We start from the raw sequence: 20,000 nt of genomic DNA, 5'->3' as shown, positions 1-20,000 counted from the left end.
CGGGAAGGATACATCAGTTCACTTCGATCGTAGGCTGCATTTCTAGGCTGCAAACAAAAGGTCCTTGACTTTAGGACATCTGTAGTGGCCGAAAATGCAGCCTAGGCTTAGGAACGCAGCTACTGTGAAAATAACAGTGTGCACATCTTCAATAAAATAAAAATAAAAGTGGAGACTGTTATTAAAAAAAAAGTCTATATATAATTATTTAAGCTCTATCTGCAGTCCTTCCAGCAAAATCACAGTCAACGGACTGTTAAGCTACGTTAATCTACGTTCACACAGCAGGTGAAGTGACCCCATTCTAGATTTTTTAGACTGTTCACACTGTTCAGTCTTTTTTTGTGACCCAAATCCGGCGTTTGTCTGAACAGTTCACGCTCCTGATGTGAATGTGTATAAGGTCGCCTCCCAGAGCTTTCGGTTTCATCTTCGCCAGCGTCACAAGAGCTATCAATGAGTTCCACTGGCTGCCAACTGGGCTTATCACCAAGAGCGCATCCGAGCTCGCTGTAAAAAGGGCACGTTATCCGGCCACGGCCACTTATTTGGTTTGCGGCCTTGGATTCTTTAAACTTCGCTTTTAAGCTTTTTCGTTTTCTTTAGCACTGCAGCAGCGCCCTCCAGTGGCCACATTCTTTTTTTTTTTTAGAAATTTCTTTACAGAGCGGTTGTTGTGTTTTGGGCCTTCTAATTTAGTTAGCATGAAGACATCACCCGAATTTTATTTAATCATGAGGTCTGTTATCTCATTATCCCGCCACTGAAAACCTCCCTCACTGCTGCTGCCTTTTCCTCAGCGAAGGTTGAGTATGATTAAGGTAAAAGTTGCGGGAATTCCGATCTGGCTGTTCAGACTGAGTGGCATTTGGATATGTATCAGATTCAATGAATCAGATGCAACACCACATATGAAAGTGTCCCAAATCTGACTGGAAATGCCAGATTCAGTGTGTTTCGCTCCTCGCACTGCCACACCACAAATTACCAAAAAGATCGGACACTGTTACCCGCTGTGTGAACGTAGACTTAGATATTTGTGCCATAGATGCCATAGAAGAACCACTTTTGGTTCCGTAAAGAAGCATGTTTGTTGATGTTCGAGTGTGAAGAACCTTTATCAAAGAACCTTTACATCAAGTAGTGTGTGTGTGTGTGTGTGTGTGTGTGGTCTGATTTCAGTCTACGAGTCTGATTGAGTTGGGGAACCCATCTCAGAGTTTGGAGAACGTGTGCCGCTGGGCATTCGAGCAGCAGAGGAAGGACACCAGCGACAATGAGTACCACGACCACGCCATCTTCCTCACCCGTCAAGAGTTTGGACCCACGGGGATGCAAGGTACAGCACACACACACATGCTCTATTCACACACACATCTCTGCATACCATACAGGACAGGACTGACCACCTCTGACACTGACATGGTGGTGGCGTGTGACCACCTACCTTATAGTGAACATAACCACCCTTGGCTCATATAACACGATTGGGACATCAGTCAGATTGCGTCCTTGACGATGACGATGGTCTGCGCTCTGCTGCGGCTGACTGGTGTGCTTGCTTATTTATACAGGCAGCTTAACCTGTCACATCTGAGGCGTCCCTGGCGAGTTCACTTCTTAAACCGAGGTGGTCATAATATTCTGATATGACTGTGATAGTGGGTGATGGGTGGTGACTCCATGGGTGGTGTATACTATACTGCCTTTAGGTGCATGCGAAGGCTGAGTAAGGTGGTCCTGTGTGTTTCTAGGCTATGCTCCTGTGACGGGTATGTGCCACCCGGTGAGAAGCTGCACTCTGAACCATGAGGACGGATTCTCTTCTGCTTTTGTAGTGGCCCACGAGACCGGCCATGTGTGAGTATATCCCTGTGTTTGTGTGTGTGTGTGTGTGTATATATATATATATAGAGAGAGGGAGAAAGAGCTGCTTCAAAGTGATTTCCATTAAAAGTTAGGAAGGATTTTATCTGTAAAGTTGGCCTATCAGAGATACAAGGTTTTTGCAAGACAGCAACAATATATTGCTTTGTCCTGTAGGTATGTGCATTAATTACATATAAATGCTATGAATACTGTCATGCAGTAAAAGTGCAGTAATGTATTCTGGTGTTTCTCAGGGTACTTTGTGAAGTGTGTGTTGTAAGGGGTGTATTAATATTGGCCAGCTTCCACATAGCAGCCCCCTGTTTCCATCACAGGCTGGAAACTGTTCAGGGAATAACTAAAGAAAACTGAAAACATTATTCTTCACAGAGCGTAACTGCAAACATGTGAATTACCTAATTACTGTCAGTCTTGTTTGTCTGTTGTGAATAAATTATTACTTTTCAGATGTTTTTGTTGGGTTTTTAATTTCTCAAAAATTTCATTTATAAAAAGTGGTTGAATTAACATCAGTACCAGTCACTCTTTAAACAAAGCTGGTGATAATGTTAATACGTATTTGTGTGTGTGTGTGTGTGTGTGTGTGTGTGTGTGTGTTGTAGGTTGGGAATGGAGCATGATGGTCAGGGGAATCGGTGTGGGGACGAGGTGCAGATGGGCAGTATCATGGCTCCGCTGGTGCAGGCCGCCTTCCACCGCTTTCACTGGTCACGCTGCAGCCAGCAGGAGCTGGGACGCTACTTACAGTAAGCTGCACACATACACACACAAATACACAAACACACACACATATATATGTCATACATTTGTCCCATATCTATTAAATACTACATTTAGAATTAAATAATATATATAGTAATAACGCATCATATACATTATATTTGTACATGTAGTTAGATATGTGTAATTATATATATATATATATATATATATATATATATATATATATATATATATATATATGTAGGTGTGTAAATGTAGAGAAGAAGCCCTGTATGTAAAGAGTAAATAGAATGTTTATATAGCTATAATAGCCATACATATTTGTAGATATAAATGCAAATCTGTATTATTATTGTTGTTATTTTTATTGTTATTATACTACTACTGCTACTACTACTAATAATAATGATAGTATTAGAATGTTTACACCTACATAATACACAACACATGCTTATTTCGTATAGGCACTGTAAAAGTTCAAAATGAAAAAATGTTACAAATATATAATATTTGATATATAAATACTATACATGTTTATAGTACATTTATGCAATAGTAACAGCTCTTAATAATAATAATAATGATAATACACCCCACATGGACAGTGTAGTACATGTAATAAAACAAATATGCTCTTTATAAACTATAATTTATGTATGGATTATTATATGCAATAATAGAAACACTTATTAAAGGATCTTTTAAGAATATATAGATTATATGTAAATATCTATATGTATAGTTTTCTAAAACCCTAATCATAACCTCAGACCCCGAAATGATCAGCCATGGATTCCATTAAATCTATTAAAAGCTGCAGCCAAATCAGGACCAGCCGCATGTCCCCACATCAACAGTATCCCTGCTTTCCTAGGACTGTTTTTCATCAGCCTGGGAACATTTGGTCCTTAGAAAGACACATGGCCTCACACACACACACACACACACACACACAACACCACTACTACTACTACTACCACAGCAAAGAGAGGCTGGATGCTTCTTAGTGAGTGAAATACACACACCCACACACACACATACACATACATGTACACAATGCCTGCACTGCAGCTTACAGTAAACACTGCACATAAACACGTATGACCAGCTATAACAACTCTCCCACCCTTACCCCACTCCAGCTCCTACGACTGTTTGCGGGACGACCCGTTTGAGCACACGTGGGAGGAGCTGCCCAAGCTGCCTGGTTTGCACTACTCCATGAACGAGCAGTGTCGCTTTGACTTCGGCACCGGATACATGATGTGCACAGCGGTGAGTGGACCATCGTGCACCCACATTATGACACCCCCCACTCCCCCACCCCCACACACACACACATAAAACAATGCATTATGGAGCGGTCATATGGCATCTTAAGATTGCTGTAAGCATGTATAACCCCACTGTGACCATCCGCTCATGATAGCTTTCTTCATTCTGAGTCAGTCATCGGGTTCATTATTAGAGTGATGAAGAATGATCCCGCTGCGCTGTTATACATGCTACCCCTAGTAATGCATTATACGATGTGTGCAGCCGTTTCCAGCTGTTCTGGACCATCATTAGTGATGATGTATGAGGTGTGAGATCACTAATACTGTGCACTGAAGTTAATATACACCTTTGTTTCCCATTGGAATCCCATTGGCGATATGTCCAAAAGTATCCAGACACCTCTTCTGATTAGAGAACACTTCACTCTTAACAATAAAGGTGCTACAACAGATTTTCAGACGACATGTTGGATGAGCAGGTGTCCACACACTTTTGGACATTTAGATGCTGAACCTTCTCCAGTTCTTTACCCCTTCAAATCAGAAGCGACACTGATTGGCATCAATAAGAGAAGTGTGTTAATATTTATTTCCCACTGAAATAAACAGAACATTTCTCATGTCACAATGACATACACTAGTCACACTCGAACAACCACATGAGGTACCATAGCAACCACCTGAGATACAATAGAAACTGTCTAGCAACACCCTAGTAATCAGTAAGCAACATCATAGCAACCGCTTGCCACAGCAACACCATAGGACTACCTGGGGCACCACATCGACCACTTAGAAACACCACAGCAACCACATCGCAACACTAAAGTAACCACCTGACATACTATAGCAACTTACTAGTACTATAGTAACTGCCTGGGATACCATAGCATCCACCTTGCAACACCATATCAACAACCTAGTAACCCAATAGCAGCTGGAATAACATAACATACTAGCAACCAACTAGCAACACCATAGCAGCCACCTGGAATACCATAGCAACCACTTGTAACTGCATCGGATACCATAATCACCAGCTAGCAACACCATGGCAATCACCTAGCCACACTATAGCAACCACCTGGGGGACCATAGCAATCAGTTAGCAGCAACATCATAGCAATCACTTGGTAACCACTTAACAACACTATAGTAATTTCCTTGGGATACCATAGTATCCACCTGAAATACCATAGCAACACCATAGCAAAACCCAGCCGAAACAGTTTTACCATAGTAACCACACATCACCCCAGCAACTGCCTAGAAGCTGTGGCTCCATTCTGCGTTCAGCGTTCAGCTTTCTAGGTAATTAATTAAGCATTCATTGCAGAGTAAATTCATTGCAGACTTCTAAGGGTTAACACCACCCCTGTGCGGTCACCCCGCCTCTGTACTTTAGCCTTCTGCTGTCCAAAGCCTGTTGACGTCATACCTAGCCCAGTCAGTGAAAACACACACAACGATATTATTATTACTTTTATTCACTGAGGCAGAGAGCCTGACAGAGTCGGGTCCAGATGGTGAGAGTGTGAAAATGCCCCTGGCCGCAGTTACAGCCGGTGACTGTAGTGTTCTGAGCCTCTGAATCAATGACATTCCAGCTGAGCACTTCTGCATGGACTGTACTTTACTCTCTTGTCAAACCATTCCTTTAGCTGCAAAAGGTGGGGTCATCAGGAGCCCAGGTAAGGTAACCCACCTAATAGCCACGTGGCCACTTCTTTCTTTATCAGTCCGAGTGACCATTCCATCACATGTTTTTGTTTGTTTTGTTTTGTTTATTGTTTATCATTTTGTTTCGACCTCATTTTTTGCACATTGCGAACATGTTTGCCGCAGGGTGTTTTACACCCCCCCCCCCCCAAACGTACCCCTCTTGTTTACTGCACATCAACATGAGATGTCTCTTTTCCAAGCCAGACGTGGGAGCTAAATCTCATGTGGTCGCCAGAGTGCTGTTTCAAGGAATTTGTTAATTATGGACCTACCCATCTTCTGCCCACCACCACAACTGCTTTGTTTAATTGGACAGGCTTTATAACATGCTGGCAACAATCCCATTCACCCTAAAGGTAGATGAGTGTTTTATACGGTCTATTTTAGAGTATTTCTCCCGATGTGCAGTTTCAGCCCTAAAGCTACAGTAAATGCCTCCGTTAGAGACCTCCTTGTGTGTTTCTCTTAGCTTAGGAAAAAAATTAAAAAATAATCATCAGATCCTTTATGCTGCATTTACATTTTGATTGCATACAGACAATAGCCAGGATATTGAGACAAAGATTGAGTAATTTGGCCACTATGACCAGAGGTGTATTTGAAAGAGTGAGGCATGCAACCCCAAGAAACACTGTACCAGCTGTTAAGCATGGTGGTGGTAGTATCATGCTCTGGGGCTGTTTTGCTGCCAGAATTCTGCCAGGAGCTTGTTGACGGCTACCAAAAGCTGGTCATCTGGTCAGAGGGCAGCTTGCTAAGGGACATTTAATCAAATATTAGGAACGCTGTATGTATATTGTTGCACCTTTAGAGACTTTGTCTGGTTATTTTTAGTCTTTAGTCAATTTTTTATCAAACTATGTAGTGTTGGGGTTAGGATTAGGACCAGGGCTAAGTTTAGGACCAGGGTAAGGGTTAGTTTTAGGTTTTGGCTTGACAATACAATACGTATCACTACACAGGGGTTACGATTTAATCTATTGTGATATGTTGTGATACGATGATCTATTGAAATCAATTTATTTTATCAAATTCAAATTTTAGGTAAAGTGTCATAATCTGAAAAAGAAAGAAAAGTTATCCAATCAGAACAGTTAGTAGCTTTGAGAACTATGGGATCTGCGTTGAGAAGAGTGGGATTTGTGTCGGCATCTTGTAAAGCTTGCCCAACCTCGCAAGGGTAGCTACAAAAGAATCTTTCAGCTTCTACAAATCTCATAATGACCTAAAACTAGTGTGTATATATACCAGCACCTGTATGGACAGTAAATGGTAATAGTATATTCAGCTGTGGTCAGATGTTTACATGCACTCAACATGGAATGATGGTGGTTGGTGTGACGCAACAGATAACACCACTACCTGCCAGTCAGCTACCACACCATGTGGGAGACTGGGGTCTGGGTGTCTATGCAGCACTACACCAGTAAGAGTCCTAGGGCAAGACTCCCAACACTACACTGGCCCACCTCTGCAACCTCGCAAGTCGCTCTGGATGAGAGCGTCGGCTAAATACCATTAATGTAAATGTCATGGCAATGTTGGGCTTTGAGTGATTTCTTTGGACTAGGTTCTGAGGCCTTCAACCTGAGAAGGCACTGTACCCGCTGTTAAGCATGGTGGTGGGAGCATCATAGTGGATTGAGTATTGGCTGAGTATTTATTAGAGCGCCATCTGCTGTCCTTAAGGCATGATTAACAGACATTGTCCCCAGTTGGCTGCAGCAGCAGTGCGGACGTTCTCAGAAGGTAAATAAAGGAGTTGAGGTTCTGCAGTGTGGAGCTATTTTACAGTGGAACCTGAAAACAGACCATAATATCTGACCCTTTATAAAACTATCACTGAAACGCTCTGTTTTACCAGCGGGAGAACCGGAGAACCGCTCACTCGCCTTTCTCTGTTTATAAACCAACACTGAAGAACCTGTTCAGAACAGAGTGGAGGCTAACGCTAATGCTAACACACACACACACACACACACTCACGCTATAGAAACCCCAAACACACACACACACAGCACATTCACCCACTATAAACCAGTTATTACACACCAGTAGACCAACAACCACATATACCAGTCCAGAGTGTGGACCACTACACACACACACACAGGAAGTGATCAGACTGCAGTGTTGTAAAGGAGCTGGGAGCTGATTGGTCAGGGAGGAGATCAGACTGGACTATAAGATATTAAACACTATAAAACATTCATTTTAACTCATTTTAAGAAAAGTCTCGACTGAACTAAATCAGACAGTCCAGAACGTCTGATTATAGAAACTGAGACTGAAAATAAAGGATTTTACTGATCGGATTAATCAGCAGCGAGATCAGATCAGATCTACTGATATTTACCCAATCACTGAAAGCTCAGTGTTGCCATGACCTGTGTGTCCAAGATGAGTGTATGTTTGCTTCAGACCACAACTGTACAAACAACACTAACCTCAGATAACCGTCTAATACATTTATACAAAAGCTGAATGTAAATGCCCTAAACCCTAGTCTGACCCTAAACCCTAATCTGACCCTAAACCTAACCCTCACCCATGCCTTAAGTCTAATCCTAAACCTAACCTTAAAAGGTTATTGCAGCTCATTCCATCTAGGATTAAGGGTTAATTCAAGGTTAAGATTATGGGTGGCTTTAGGGTCAAATTTAAGATTTAGGTTAGGGTTAGGTTTGGGGTCAGATTTAAGGTTTAGGTTAAGGTTAGGTGTAGGGTGAGGTTTAGGGTCAGATTTAAGGTTTAGCTTTGGGTTGGATTTAGGGTTGATTTAAGGTTAAGGTCAGGGTTAGGTTTAGGGTTGATTTAAGGTTTAGGTTAAGGTTAGGTTTGGGGTCAGATTTAAGGTTTAGGTTAGGGTTAAGTTTAGGGTTAGATTTAAGGTTTAGGTTAAGGTTAGGTTTGGAGTCAGATGTAAGGCCAAGGTTAGGGTTAGGTTTGGGGTCAGATGTAAGGTTTAGGTTAGGGTTAAGTTTAGGGTTAGATTTAAGGTTTAGGTTAAGGTTAGGTTTAGGGTCAGATTTAAGGTTTAGGTTAGGATTAGGTTTAAGGTTAGATTTAAGGTTTAGGTTAGGGTTAGGTTTAGGGTTAGATTTAAGGTTTAGGTTGGGGTTAGGTTTGGGGTTAGATTTAAGGTTTAGGTTAGGGTTAGCTTTGGGGTCAGATTTAAGGTTTAGGTTAGGGTTAGGTTTAGGGACAGATTTAAGGTTTAGGTTAGGGTTAGGTTTAGGGACAGATTTAAGGTTTAGGTTAGGGTTAGGTTTAGGGACAGATTTAAGGTTTAGGTTAGGGTTATGTGTAGAGTCAGATTTAAGGTTAAAGTTAGAGTTAGGACTCAGAGTTGAATCTAGGGTAAGATTAGGGTGAGGTTTAGGGTCAGATTAACAGTTTAGGTTAAGATTAGGGTCACATTCAATAGACAGTCATTTACATTTAACTTGGAGTTCAGTTGTATTTAATACATATTCAGTTGAACGTTAGTTAAATGTCTGGTGAGCATCTACAACGGACCATTTAAGTAAATGTATTTATTTATTTATTTATTTATTTTTCTTTGCTCTCTCTCGTCTTTGGACCTAAATGGCGGTCATGTGTCATCGCTACCCAGCATTTTGTAAGCTGACTGTTGTGTTTGGTCAACAGCTGTGTCCGAATCACCATGACTGAGAGTGTTTTTTTCCTTCTTCATCGTTATGCTTTGGTTTGCATGAACTGGCCTCCTGTATACAACCTGCTGGGATCAAAACTGTCTTCCATATGTTCATACTGGTACCTTGGACAGTAACTCTTTAACCTTCACTGTTATAATGCCCACCTAATGCTCTGTAAGCACGACATAGAGTCTGTCATAAAATGACATTACAGCTTCGCTAAAGCAGGTAACCTTCTTAACCCTCAGTGTAGCCTAAATTTGAACATACAAGTCTTTGGACAGTTGGCTCATCAGTGAACAGTCTGACAGACTCTGTTAATGCAACTGTAATGGTATTGTAGCAGATTGCCTGAGGGGATAGTTCAGCGGAAAATGAAATTTTCAGTATTTTTACCTTAGCTCAAATATAGTCTTATATCTTAGACACCACATGGGCAAAGAAAAGGCCTTCTGGTGGAAGGTTTTATGGCCAGATGAGACCGAAATTGAGTTATTTGGCCACAAGGGGTAAAGTTATTTGGCCTTTGGAGGCATAAGGTGAGGCTTTTAACCCCTAGAACACTGTACCATCTGTTAAGCATGGTGGGGGTAGCAACAAATTTGTCATTTGCCACAAAAGTCTGCAAAAAGTATGATATACATATATATATATATATATCGGGCTGTCGGGCTGCACGCGCCTGTGTTGACAATTCACTGCCAAGATAGCAACGTACGTCTGACTGTTGATGAACGTCTGTCTAGGCTGTTTTCAGTCAGTGGAGCTCCTGTGTTTTCTGTTTCCAAGATAGCAGTAATACACCGGAAATTGACCTAAACACCCCTCATTTCGAGACCAACGCTCCCATCAGCGTAAAGATATTCCCAAGCAGCGTCGTTGTTTAAACGACAGAAGCCGTAAAAACAGACTGTTGGCGGGGTGTAAGCAATGAGCATCGCACCTCGCCTTGTGCAGGGTGTAAGATAGGGCCCGTGGTTTTTATTGGACAGCAACGATATGCTCATAAAAGCACATTGTCTGTCTCGCTAACCGATAAAACATTGTCAGATTGCTCAGCCGTAGTTGACTGATGGACTATATTTGGGGTAAGAAGCAACAGTACAGGCTCATCTTTTGGCTGAACTATTCCTTTAAACAAAGTGTTACTGTCTTGATATCTATTTAGCTCTGTCGTCACACAGAGCAGTGTATTCCTCCTTCTCCACGTCCACTTTGGCAGCCTTATCTGAGGTGGATTCTTGTGCCGTGGCCACCGTGCCTTGTGTTGTGAAGTGCTGGGTGTGAAGAGAGTGTGTGTGAATAAACCGGCCTCAGTTTCTCCCTCAGTACCACACCTATGACCCATGTAAGCAGCTGTGGTGCGCTCATCCAGACAACCCCTTCTTCTGCAAGACCAAGAAAGGACCACCCATCGACGGCACAATGTGTGGGGACGGCAAGGTGTGGACACGCAATCTCACACACTTGCATGTACACACAAGCCTGGGCACAAGCTTTTCAGAATATCTTAAATGGATTGTGATGTGGTCGTACATGTGGGTATTTATTCCAGTATTGGTGCCAGGGCCAAATCCTCAAATCCTCCACAGCAGTACTGGACAGTAGAGACAGTTACTCCACACAAAAACAGGATAAACCTTACCCTTGATTTATGTTCTTCCTGGTCTTCAAGACCAAACTGTACAGTACAGACACTACAGACACCAAACTGTACAGTACAGACGCTATACAGCACAGAACAGACCATTCAGACATTTAACAGCACAGAAGAGACATCAAACTGAACAGTACAGACGCTATACAGCACGGAACAGACAATACAGACACCAGACTCTACAGTACAGACACCACAGACACCAAACTGTACAGTACAGACAGTACAGACACCAAACTGTACTGTACAGACAATACAGACACCAAACCAGTACAGTACAGACACCAAACTGTACATACAGACGCTATATAGCACAGTACAGACAATACAGACACCAAACCTGTACAGTACAGACGCTATACAGCACGGAACAGACACTATAGACACCAAACTGTACAGTACAGACACCAAACTGTACAGTACAGACACCAAACTGTACAGCACAGACTCTATACAGCATGTAACAGACACTACAGACACCAAACTGTACATTACAGACACCAGACTGTACAGTACAGACACTACAGACATCAAACTGTACAGCACAGACTCTATACAGCATGTAACAGACACTACAGACACCAAACTGTACATTACAGACACTACAGACACCAGACTGTACAGTACAGACACTACAGACATCAAACTGTACAGTACGGACACTATACAGCACAGAACAAACCCTTGATTTAGGAAGAATGAGCAGGTGTCCCAATACTTTTGACCATATAGTGTAGTTACTAAAATGCTGCCTGATGTCTAAGACACCGTTTATTGACAGTTTTCTGAGAATGTTTTTGGCCTAAAATGTGTTTTGTAATGTACAGGCATGGTGGAGGGCTACATGAAGGGTGTTAGTCCCTTAAGAAAAATGTTCCTTTACCAGTAATTTGGAAAAATCACCATTTCGGGAAGAACCTGCTCTTCATGCCAAGAAGGCAAACTCTTTCCTGTGTGTGTCTCTCAGCACTGTTTCAAAGGGCACTGTGTCTGGCTGACCCCAGACATCATAAAGCAGGATGGGAACTGGGGGATGTGGAGCGAGTTTGGCTCCTGTTCTAAACCCTGCGGAAGAGGCGTGCAGTTCCGCACTCGCTTTTGCAACAATCCACGGTATGTGTTGGAAGACCTGATTGAAGCTGTGTTCTTCCTGGTCTTCGAGACATTTTGAGCTACAATCTCAGGCCTAATGCTTGATATAATAATTATTTTTCCCTCTTTGGCTTTTCGTAGCCCTGCTAATGGTGGACGAGCTTGCTCTGGCTCCAACTACAAGTTCCAGGTGTGTAACACTCACGAGTGTGATGATCCGTACAGGGACTTCCGAGCCGAACAGTGCAGCATGATGGACAACAAATTTGTGCACCACAACTCAAGACACCACTGGCTGCCTTACGAACATCCTGATCGTGAGTGACTGACAGCTAAAACACTACACCAGACCACATGCTGTAGTTACCGTGCAGTACAGACACTACAGACAACATCGCTCACAGTACAGATGCTTTAAACACCAAACTGTACAGTACAGATTGCTACAAATACCAGACATTACAGTACAGACACCAAACTGAACAGTCTAGACGCTAAAGACCAGACAGACACTAGCCTGTGCAATACAGACACTATACAGAACAGACACTACAGACACCAAACTGAACAGTAAAGACACAAAGACCTTCTACAGCACAGCACAGACACTACAGACACCATACACAGTACAGACACTTCAAACACCAAACTGCAGAGTACAGATTGCTGCAAACACCAAACAGTACACACAGTACAGCCACCAAACTGAACAGTCTAGACGCTACAGACCCTAAAGACACCAAACTGTACAGTACAGAACAGACACTACAGACACCAAACTGTACAGTACAGACCCTAAAGACACCAAACTGTACAGTACAGACACTATACAGCACAGAACAGACACTACAGACACCAAACTGTACAGAACAGACACTACAGACACCAAACTGTACAGTACAGACACTACAGACACCAAACTGTACAGAACCGACATTACAGACACCAAACTGTACAGTACAGACCCTATACAGCACAAAACAGACAATACAGACACTTTACAGCACAGTACAGACACTACCGACACTAACATGTACATTACAGACACTACAGGCACCAAACTGTACAGTACAGACACCATACAGCAAGGAACAGACAGTACAGACACCAAACTGTACATTACAGACACCAAACTGTACAGGACAGACACTACAGACATCAAACTGTACAGTACAGACACTACAGACACCAAACTGAACAGTACAGACACCAAACTGTGCATTACAGACACTACAGACACCAAAATGTACATTACATACACCAAACAGTACAGTACAGACACTATACAGCACAGAACAGACACCAATCCATACAGTACAGACACTACAGACACCAAACTGTACAGTACAGACACTGAAACTGAACAGTCTAGATGCCAAAGACCTTCCTAGCACAGACTCTACAGACACCATACAACAGAGCACATACACCATTTATCACACTACAGACCCCCTACACAGACCCCAGCCCAGTACAGACTCCACACATACTGTACATACACACATACAGACGCAGTATAACATTCTTGTATCACGTGTACTCTCTGTCTCGTTATCTCTTCAGCTTGATTTGGAGCTAATTTGACTGATGCCTTCCCTTTCTGTCTAAATCTGTCCCTCGAACCGTGTTTTCAGCTCCGGACAGCTGTTGTAAATTACACTATGTGGAGAGGTGAAAATATGATCACACTGGAGCTGCCAGCTCTAATCTCTCATTTTTCCCTACATCCACTTCCTCTGCTTGCATGACTTCATCAAATAGGCCATGTCTGTAACACATGTAGTCTCCAAAGAGTCGTCGGCTCCTCGGCCGCTGGCCCGGCTCCTGCGACCGCAGCTGAGAGCGCCAGCTTGGAGCTCAGCTAAGCTGGGACTTTTTGAGTCGCATGGACTTGAAGCCAACTGGAACCAGCAGAACGCATCGGATCGAAAACAGCTGGAAAGGGTCGCTGGATTTTAGAAGTGTCTGTTCTCCTGCTAGAGGATCAGATCTTGAGTTCTACAGATGTAACAAATAAGGCTGAAGTGAGCTGGGGATGAACACTGTATGGACAAAAGTTTTGGGACGCCTGTTAATTTGTTGTTCCTACCCAAATCAAAGATGTTAAAAAAGAGAAAGGTTCAACTCAAAGGACAATTCGAATGCTTAAATGGTTCCTTACCTGATTAAATACACTATATGTCCAAATGTTTGTGGACACCCCTTCTAATCTTCCAGAGAAGAAGGCTTTCTGCTCGATTTTGGAGGATCATTGCTGTAAGGGTTTGCCTGCATTCAGCAACAACAGCGTTAGTGAGGTCAGGATGTTGGATGGTCACCACCCCACCTCATTCCCAGTTTATCCTCAACTGCCGACCTCATCCCAAAAGTACTGGATGGAACACCACCATCCATCATTCCAGAGAACACAGTTCCACAGCTCCACAGCTCAGTGCTGGAGGACCATATACCCTTCTGGTCCAGAGAGTTCTATTCTATTGGCAGTACATAGCAGTCAGCTGAGGATATGTTCTCCAGATGTTCTCCCACTAATGGTTCTGTGTTCTCTTCTCTTCTCTCTTGTAGCTAAACAGCGATGCAGCTTATACTGCAAGTCCAAAGAGACGCGGGTTGTGGTAAACATGCAGGATGTGGTGGAACCGGGCCTCCGTTGCTCCTACAAAGACCCCTACAGTGTGTGTGTGTATGGGGAGTGTGAGGTGAGTTTGTTGGTGCTTGTGTTTGTGTGTATGCTGTAAAGGTGCATATACACAGATGAGCCAGAACATTAGCACCACTGACAGGTGAAGTTAAAAACATTGATTATCTTCGTCTACAGCGGAGAGTAAGTCAGAGGGTCAGCAAGTGGTCAGTCAGTTCTTGAAGGTTGTTAAAAAGTAGGAAAAATTAGACACTCAAAGAACCAGAACATCTCCAAAACATCAGACAGGTGGTGTGTTCCCGGTATGCAGTGGTCAGTACCTAGCAAAAGCGGTCCAGAATGGACAACCAGTGAACCAGTGACCAATGAACTCACAGGACTTTTAAAGCATCTGCTGCTAACGTCCTGGTGGCAGATACCACAGGCCGCCTCCAGAGGTCCTGTAGAGCCCATGTCTCGAATAGTCAGATCTTTAGTGGTGGCACAAGGGGGGCCTACGCAGCATTAGGCAGATGGTGTTAATGTTATGGCTGGTTGGCCATAATGTGTGTGTTCACGTGGTTTGCCATTTGCTGACAGTGTTCCTCTGTCTTCAGAAAGTAGGCTGTGATAATGTGGTGGGCTCCGGCCTTCAGGAGGATAAGTGCGGTGTGTGTGGAGGGGACGGCACCAAGTGCAGGATCCAAAGGGTCAACGTCAACCTCTCCAGCAAGAAAGGTGTGGTTGAGTTTGGTTGTGGTGCTTCTTCTTTAACTACAGGTTAACTACAGACAGAGTGAACCTTCATGTAGCTCAGTTCTGTAAGCTCTCTTCTGCAACCCTCTCTGCTGGCTTTAGGTGTTGTTAGAGTACTTGAAGTTCCCAGAGGTGCGAGGCATCTGTTCGTCCAAGAAGTGAATGGAACATCTCACATTTTGGGTAAGATCTGCACAGATTCATCTGCCAGAGGAATATTAATGGGAGCTGTGGAGGGATTTGTGTGCAGAATTTCTGAAGCTCTTTAGAAGCTATTTTGCAAAGACTGCTACTCTCTCTTTCTCTCTCTCTCTCTCTCTCTCTCTCTCTCTCTCTCTCTCACCCACACCGTGCAGCTGTAAAGAACAAAGCTACCGGTGATTTCTTTCTGAACTCTCATGAAGATTTCCCAGAGACGCGCTCCGTCATAGAGAAAGGGGTGGAGTGGGAGTACGAGAACAAGAACAATAAGGATACCATTCAGACCAGCGGTCCCCTGAAAAACGATGTCGTCATCATGGTAAATGTTGACATCCGTACAGTACTGTTTAATTCAGGAAGATTTACTAAAGCATGATCAGCTTTAGAGAATTAAAAATTAAATAAGTATGAATACCAACTAAGGAACAATAAGGAACATACAGTAATTTAAATGTGTGTATGTATCCATATGTATATAATAGAGTTTCATGGGATGCACCTGGGATGCTATTGCAAAAGGATTTGGGGGGACGGGGGTGGGGGTAGTAAAAACATATTTTAGTGTGAAATGTATGATCAAGTCATTAAATGCATTCATATATAAATTCATATAAATCATTTTTTTATATAAAGAAGAGATTTTTTCAGTTTGTATTTATTTATTTATTATTACTATTATTACTATACTTTTATTTAACTATTTTTATTATATTATATATTATGATACCTCTTACACCCTTTATTTATGCAACTATTAAGTCCTGTGGAGTGGATTTTTTGTGGCAGATTCAAAAATTCAATAAGATAAATTCCATTTGTTGGCAGATGAGTGAGTATCATTTGTAGGACACTAAGAATTAGAAAAAAGGGAAATGATGACACCCCCTCATCATCCCCAACTCCCCAACCCATTCCGAATGTATTGGATGGAGCACCACCATCCATCATTCCAGAGAACACAGTTAGTCTCCACAGCTCAATGCTGGGGGGCTTTATACCCCTCAAGCCCACACCTGGCATTAGGCAGCATGATGCTGATAGGTTCATGTTTTTCTCTGCTCCAGAAAGTCCTATTCTATTGGCAGGACTTCTCAACAGGGACTAGACAAGCTGTGTGTGTTCGTGTGCGCATTTGCACATCTGTGTCAGCAAGGGGTGCAACTTAAAGTAACTAAATGTGTTTATTAGAAGGAGTGTGCACAAACTTTTGGACAGGAGTGTGTATTCCAATGATGATGTAGAATGTTGTAGAACTGTGCTGTTGTTGGTGCAGATGACTGAAGACGAAACCTCACTGGTGCCTCAGTGGTGTTAGTTCGGTTTGTCCAGTGTCTTCTCCCTGAAGGGAGCGCTTACAGTAATCGGCAAGGAACCTGTGATCTTTTTGGATCTGGAGTCAGAGAAGTCCCTGAGGGAGAGCAGGTCATAAGTAAATGTTTTCTGCAGCCCTGACCATGCTCTGAAGTTCCAGCCCCTTTTGTGTGGTTGTTGACCCAGACCGGACTGTAGGGGTGATGTCAGGTCAGATGAGATGCTGTAACGGTGTATTAGAGCTGCGGTAGGTGGAACTTTTTCCCACCGCTGCAGAAAAGTACATCCTTTGCTTCGCCCTCTCGATGACATAACTGCTGTTGTTGTCCCGTTTGACACTGTGGGAGTTTTATTTTTACGAGAGTTTGTGAACGAGTCTAATGTGGAGACGATTGAGTCATTGATAATTAAAGAGAGTGGAGGACAGAGAACACAAGCCTGTGGAGCTCCAGCAGTGAGGGTCAGAAAGGCTGAAGAGTGCTTTCCCAGCCTTGCCTGTCAGGAAATCAGTGATCCACCAACAGATGGAGTCATGCACAGACAGCTGAAACAGCTTGGTTCATAGGAGCCCTGGGATTTATGTATTAAATGCAGGATTCCAGTCGGCGAACAGAATCCTTTGCAGGCAACCGCCCAGTTGAGAATTCTAGAGATGAGGGAGGTCCAGTTCTGGTCCTGCAAGAACTTTAACACACCTATGAGCAATTATGAGCACTTCAATTAACAACAGCTAATCAGTCTAGAACCTGCGATGGACTGGTGCCTCATCCACAGGCATTCCTGGTATCAGGTTAGGCTCCAGATCCATTGCAACCCTGATCAGAGAGACAGAAATACGAAAGTGAATGAATTTAATGGAAACTTTCTTAACCTCAGGCTTTAAGCTCTCTAAGTCCATACTGGCCTCGTCTCCCATCCCCTCAACCTTGCCCAACTGTGTTTTGCAAGCTTCGTCTTCGATATGCCAGGGCAGGCCACTTCTCCAGGAGCAGCTGACCTCTCCTACTCACACGAGAGCACATGTTCAGTTCGGTTGAGAGGCAGTTGATTAGCTGGGTAGTCTGAAATACAGTCTATTAGTGTGTGATCTTCAATTGTTCTTGGGAAATGTGACACTACTGCACTGAGAAATCCTAAGAGCACTTTCTGCATTTTGCTAGATCCGGATGCATGGCTCAGCCAGAGTGAATGTGTCGGTGAAGTTTGTGATCAGCAATGACAAACTGAGTGACGGAGCCAAAGAGAACAACATGGTGCCGGACAACGCAGTGGTCTACACCTGGATGGAGAAGAAATGGACCTCCTGCTCCAAGACCTGCGGCGGAGGTATTTTATCCCAGCCATAATCCCAGTTGTATTAAAGGCCTAAGAGAGGCCTAACGGTTCATTTACATGAACCTTTATTAAGGTGTTATCCAACGGGAACATGTGTGAACATAGTCGGAGGTTTGGTGCCTTGCTCAAGGTCACAGCCAGTCAGTTTTGGGATTTGAACCTGCAACCTTAACTGGCAGCAGACTTCGGGCAATCCCCTATGATCAGTTTCCTCCTAGCGAAAGAATACGTGCCTATTTCGGCACCATTAGTGGCCATTTCAGCATCGAATGCTGAAATTGAAAGTTTAATGATCAGGTACTCCATTCAGATGCTTCTCCTCCTCCTATAAAGGTACATTTAAGGGTGTGAGGCTACAACAGTGGCAACACACAGCCGGAGTTGTTTTTTAATAGCTGCTTTACAGTTGTTTAAAAGGTGCTGCAGAAAGCCGCTTGACTGCGAGACTCAGAGACACTTTAAAAATAGCCATGTTGAAGTGAGTTTACATCCCCCGCTGATGCTGCGTAATAAACAGCTGTGTGTGCTTCCTCTCGGTGTGTGTGTGTGTGTGTGTAGGTACACAGATGCAGCGCTACGGCTGCTACAGTAACGCTGAGAATAAGATGGTGGAGCGGTACAACTGTGAGAAAATCGAGAAGCCCCCAGTCATGTTCAGAAATTGCTTCCTAAGAGAATGTGCACAGCCCATGTAAGTAAGTGTGTGTGTGCGAATGTGTGTACGTGTGTGTGTGTGGCCTACGCTGCTGGTCATCAGAGTGAAACTGATACTCTGTACTGGTAAGCAAGCTGATAAACCAGCTCTTGGTCATGCCGATCAACCAGCTTGGACCTGCTGGTCATGCTCGTTAGTCAGCGTGGTCATGCTGGTCAAACTGGTCAACCAGCATGGTGAAGCTGGGTCATACTGGTGATCTAGCTTGGTTAAGTTGATCATGCTTGTAGACTTAAGAACATGAAAATGAAAACATACCCTATGCTGGTTAAGAGGTAAGCTGGCTGACCATCTCAACCAGCTTCAGCTGGCCAGGCTGGGTTTCGTAAGCCGGTTGGTAAGTTTCGATCTTTGAATCTCGAATCATTTTGAAAGGCTAGGTGTCCCAAAACTTTTGACAAACGATATGCGTTGCATTCCTATCTGACCAGGGTGGCTTTATTTTTTTAAGTGATGCTCAACACATTTGTCAGACAGTGTTCCACACTGAGCTTCTGCTATGCTAATAACTTTGTTAATAATGTGACCCTGTTTGATGTTAACTGATGCATTTGTATCACCTGTAACGAACATGATCTAACTAAGCTCAAAACTCGTCAGGTTTTATGTTGTTAGTGTCACTCTGAACTGTCTCTGCTCTGGCTGATTGCTGCAGTTTTAAAACAGGAGATATTATACAGCTCTTATCTTGCGAATTACAAAAATGCAGCACAAGCGAGAGACGTCATGGCACACAGTCAGTCGGGAGGTGGGATTAGATTATTATTATTATTATTATTAGATTTATGATCTTCTGGGGTTTTTAGTAGTTTTGATGACGCAACATAACGTGTCTTTGCTATCGTAACAATGGGAAAAGTACACCTTGCTTGGCTCGAAACACTTAATTAATCATGGGTGTGTTTCTTTGGGCGTAACGTGCAGTGATAAACCAATCAGCATGTCTCTCGCTGTTCCTTTTAAGAGCCAGGTGCGGTCTGACTTTGGCGGGTTGCTATTTCAGTGGGGTACGAGCGTCAGGCTGCACGTGCCTATGTTGACA

At 43.2% G+C, this 20,000-nt stretch overlaps 1 protein-coding gene across 1 annotated transcript in view; it reads left to right on the top strand.

Moving 5' to 3' along the window:
• The window catches only part of LOC140540759 (A disintegrin and metalloproteinase with thrombospondin motifs 2), a 197,000-nt gene that overhangs the window by 166,774 nt on the left and 10,226 nt on the right, over positions 1 to 20,000 (top strand). Inside the window, 14 exon segments of the mRNA XM_072663186.1 lie at positions 1,183 to 1,339; positions 1,755 to 1,860; positions 2,493 to 2,636; positions 3,756 to 3,888; positions 5,552 to 5,581; positions 10,601 to 10,714; positions 11,896 to 12,041; positions 12,162 to 12,337; positions 14,586 to 14,719; positions 15,258 to 15,378; positions 15,499 to 15,579; positions 15,753 to 15,916; positions 18,069 to 18,234; positions 18,802 to 18,934. Of these exon segments, the coding sequence (XP_072519287.1) occupies positions 1,183 to 1,339; positions 1,755 to 1,860; positions 2,493 to 2,636; positions 3,756 to 3,888; positions 5,552 to 5,581; positions 10,601 to 10,714; positions 11,896 to 12,041; positions 12,162 to 12,337; positions 14,586 to 14,719; positions 15,258 to 15,378; positions 15,499 to 15,579; positions 15,753 to 15,916; positions 18,069 to 18,234; positions 18,802 to 18,934 (1,805 nt within the window).

This window comes from Salminus brasiliensis, chromosome 19 (assembly GCF_030463535.1).
Source record: "Salminus brasiliensis chromosome 19, fSalBra1.hap2, whole genome shotgun sequence".
Taxonomy (NCBI): domain Eukaryota; kingdom Metazoa; phylum Chordata; class Actinopteri; order Characiformes; family Bryconidae; genus Salminus; species Salminus brasiliensis.
Note: the sequence above shows the minus strand (reverse complement) of the source record. Positions and strands in the feature narration are given on the sequence as shown.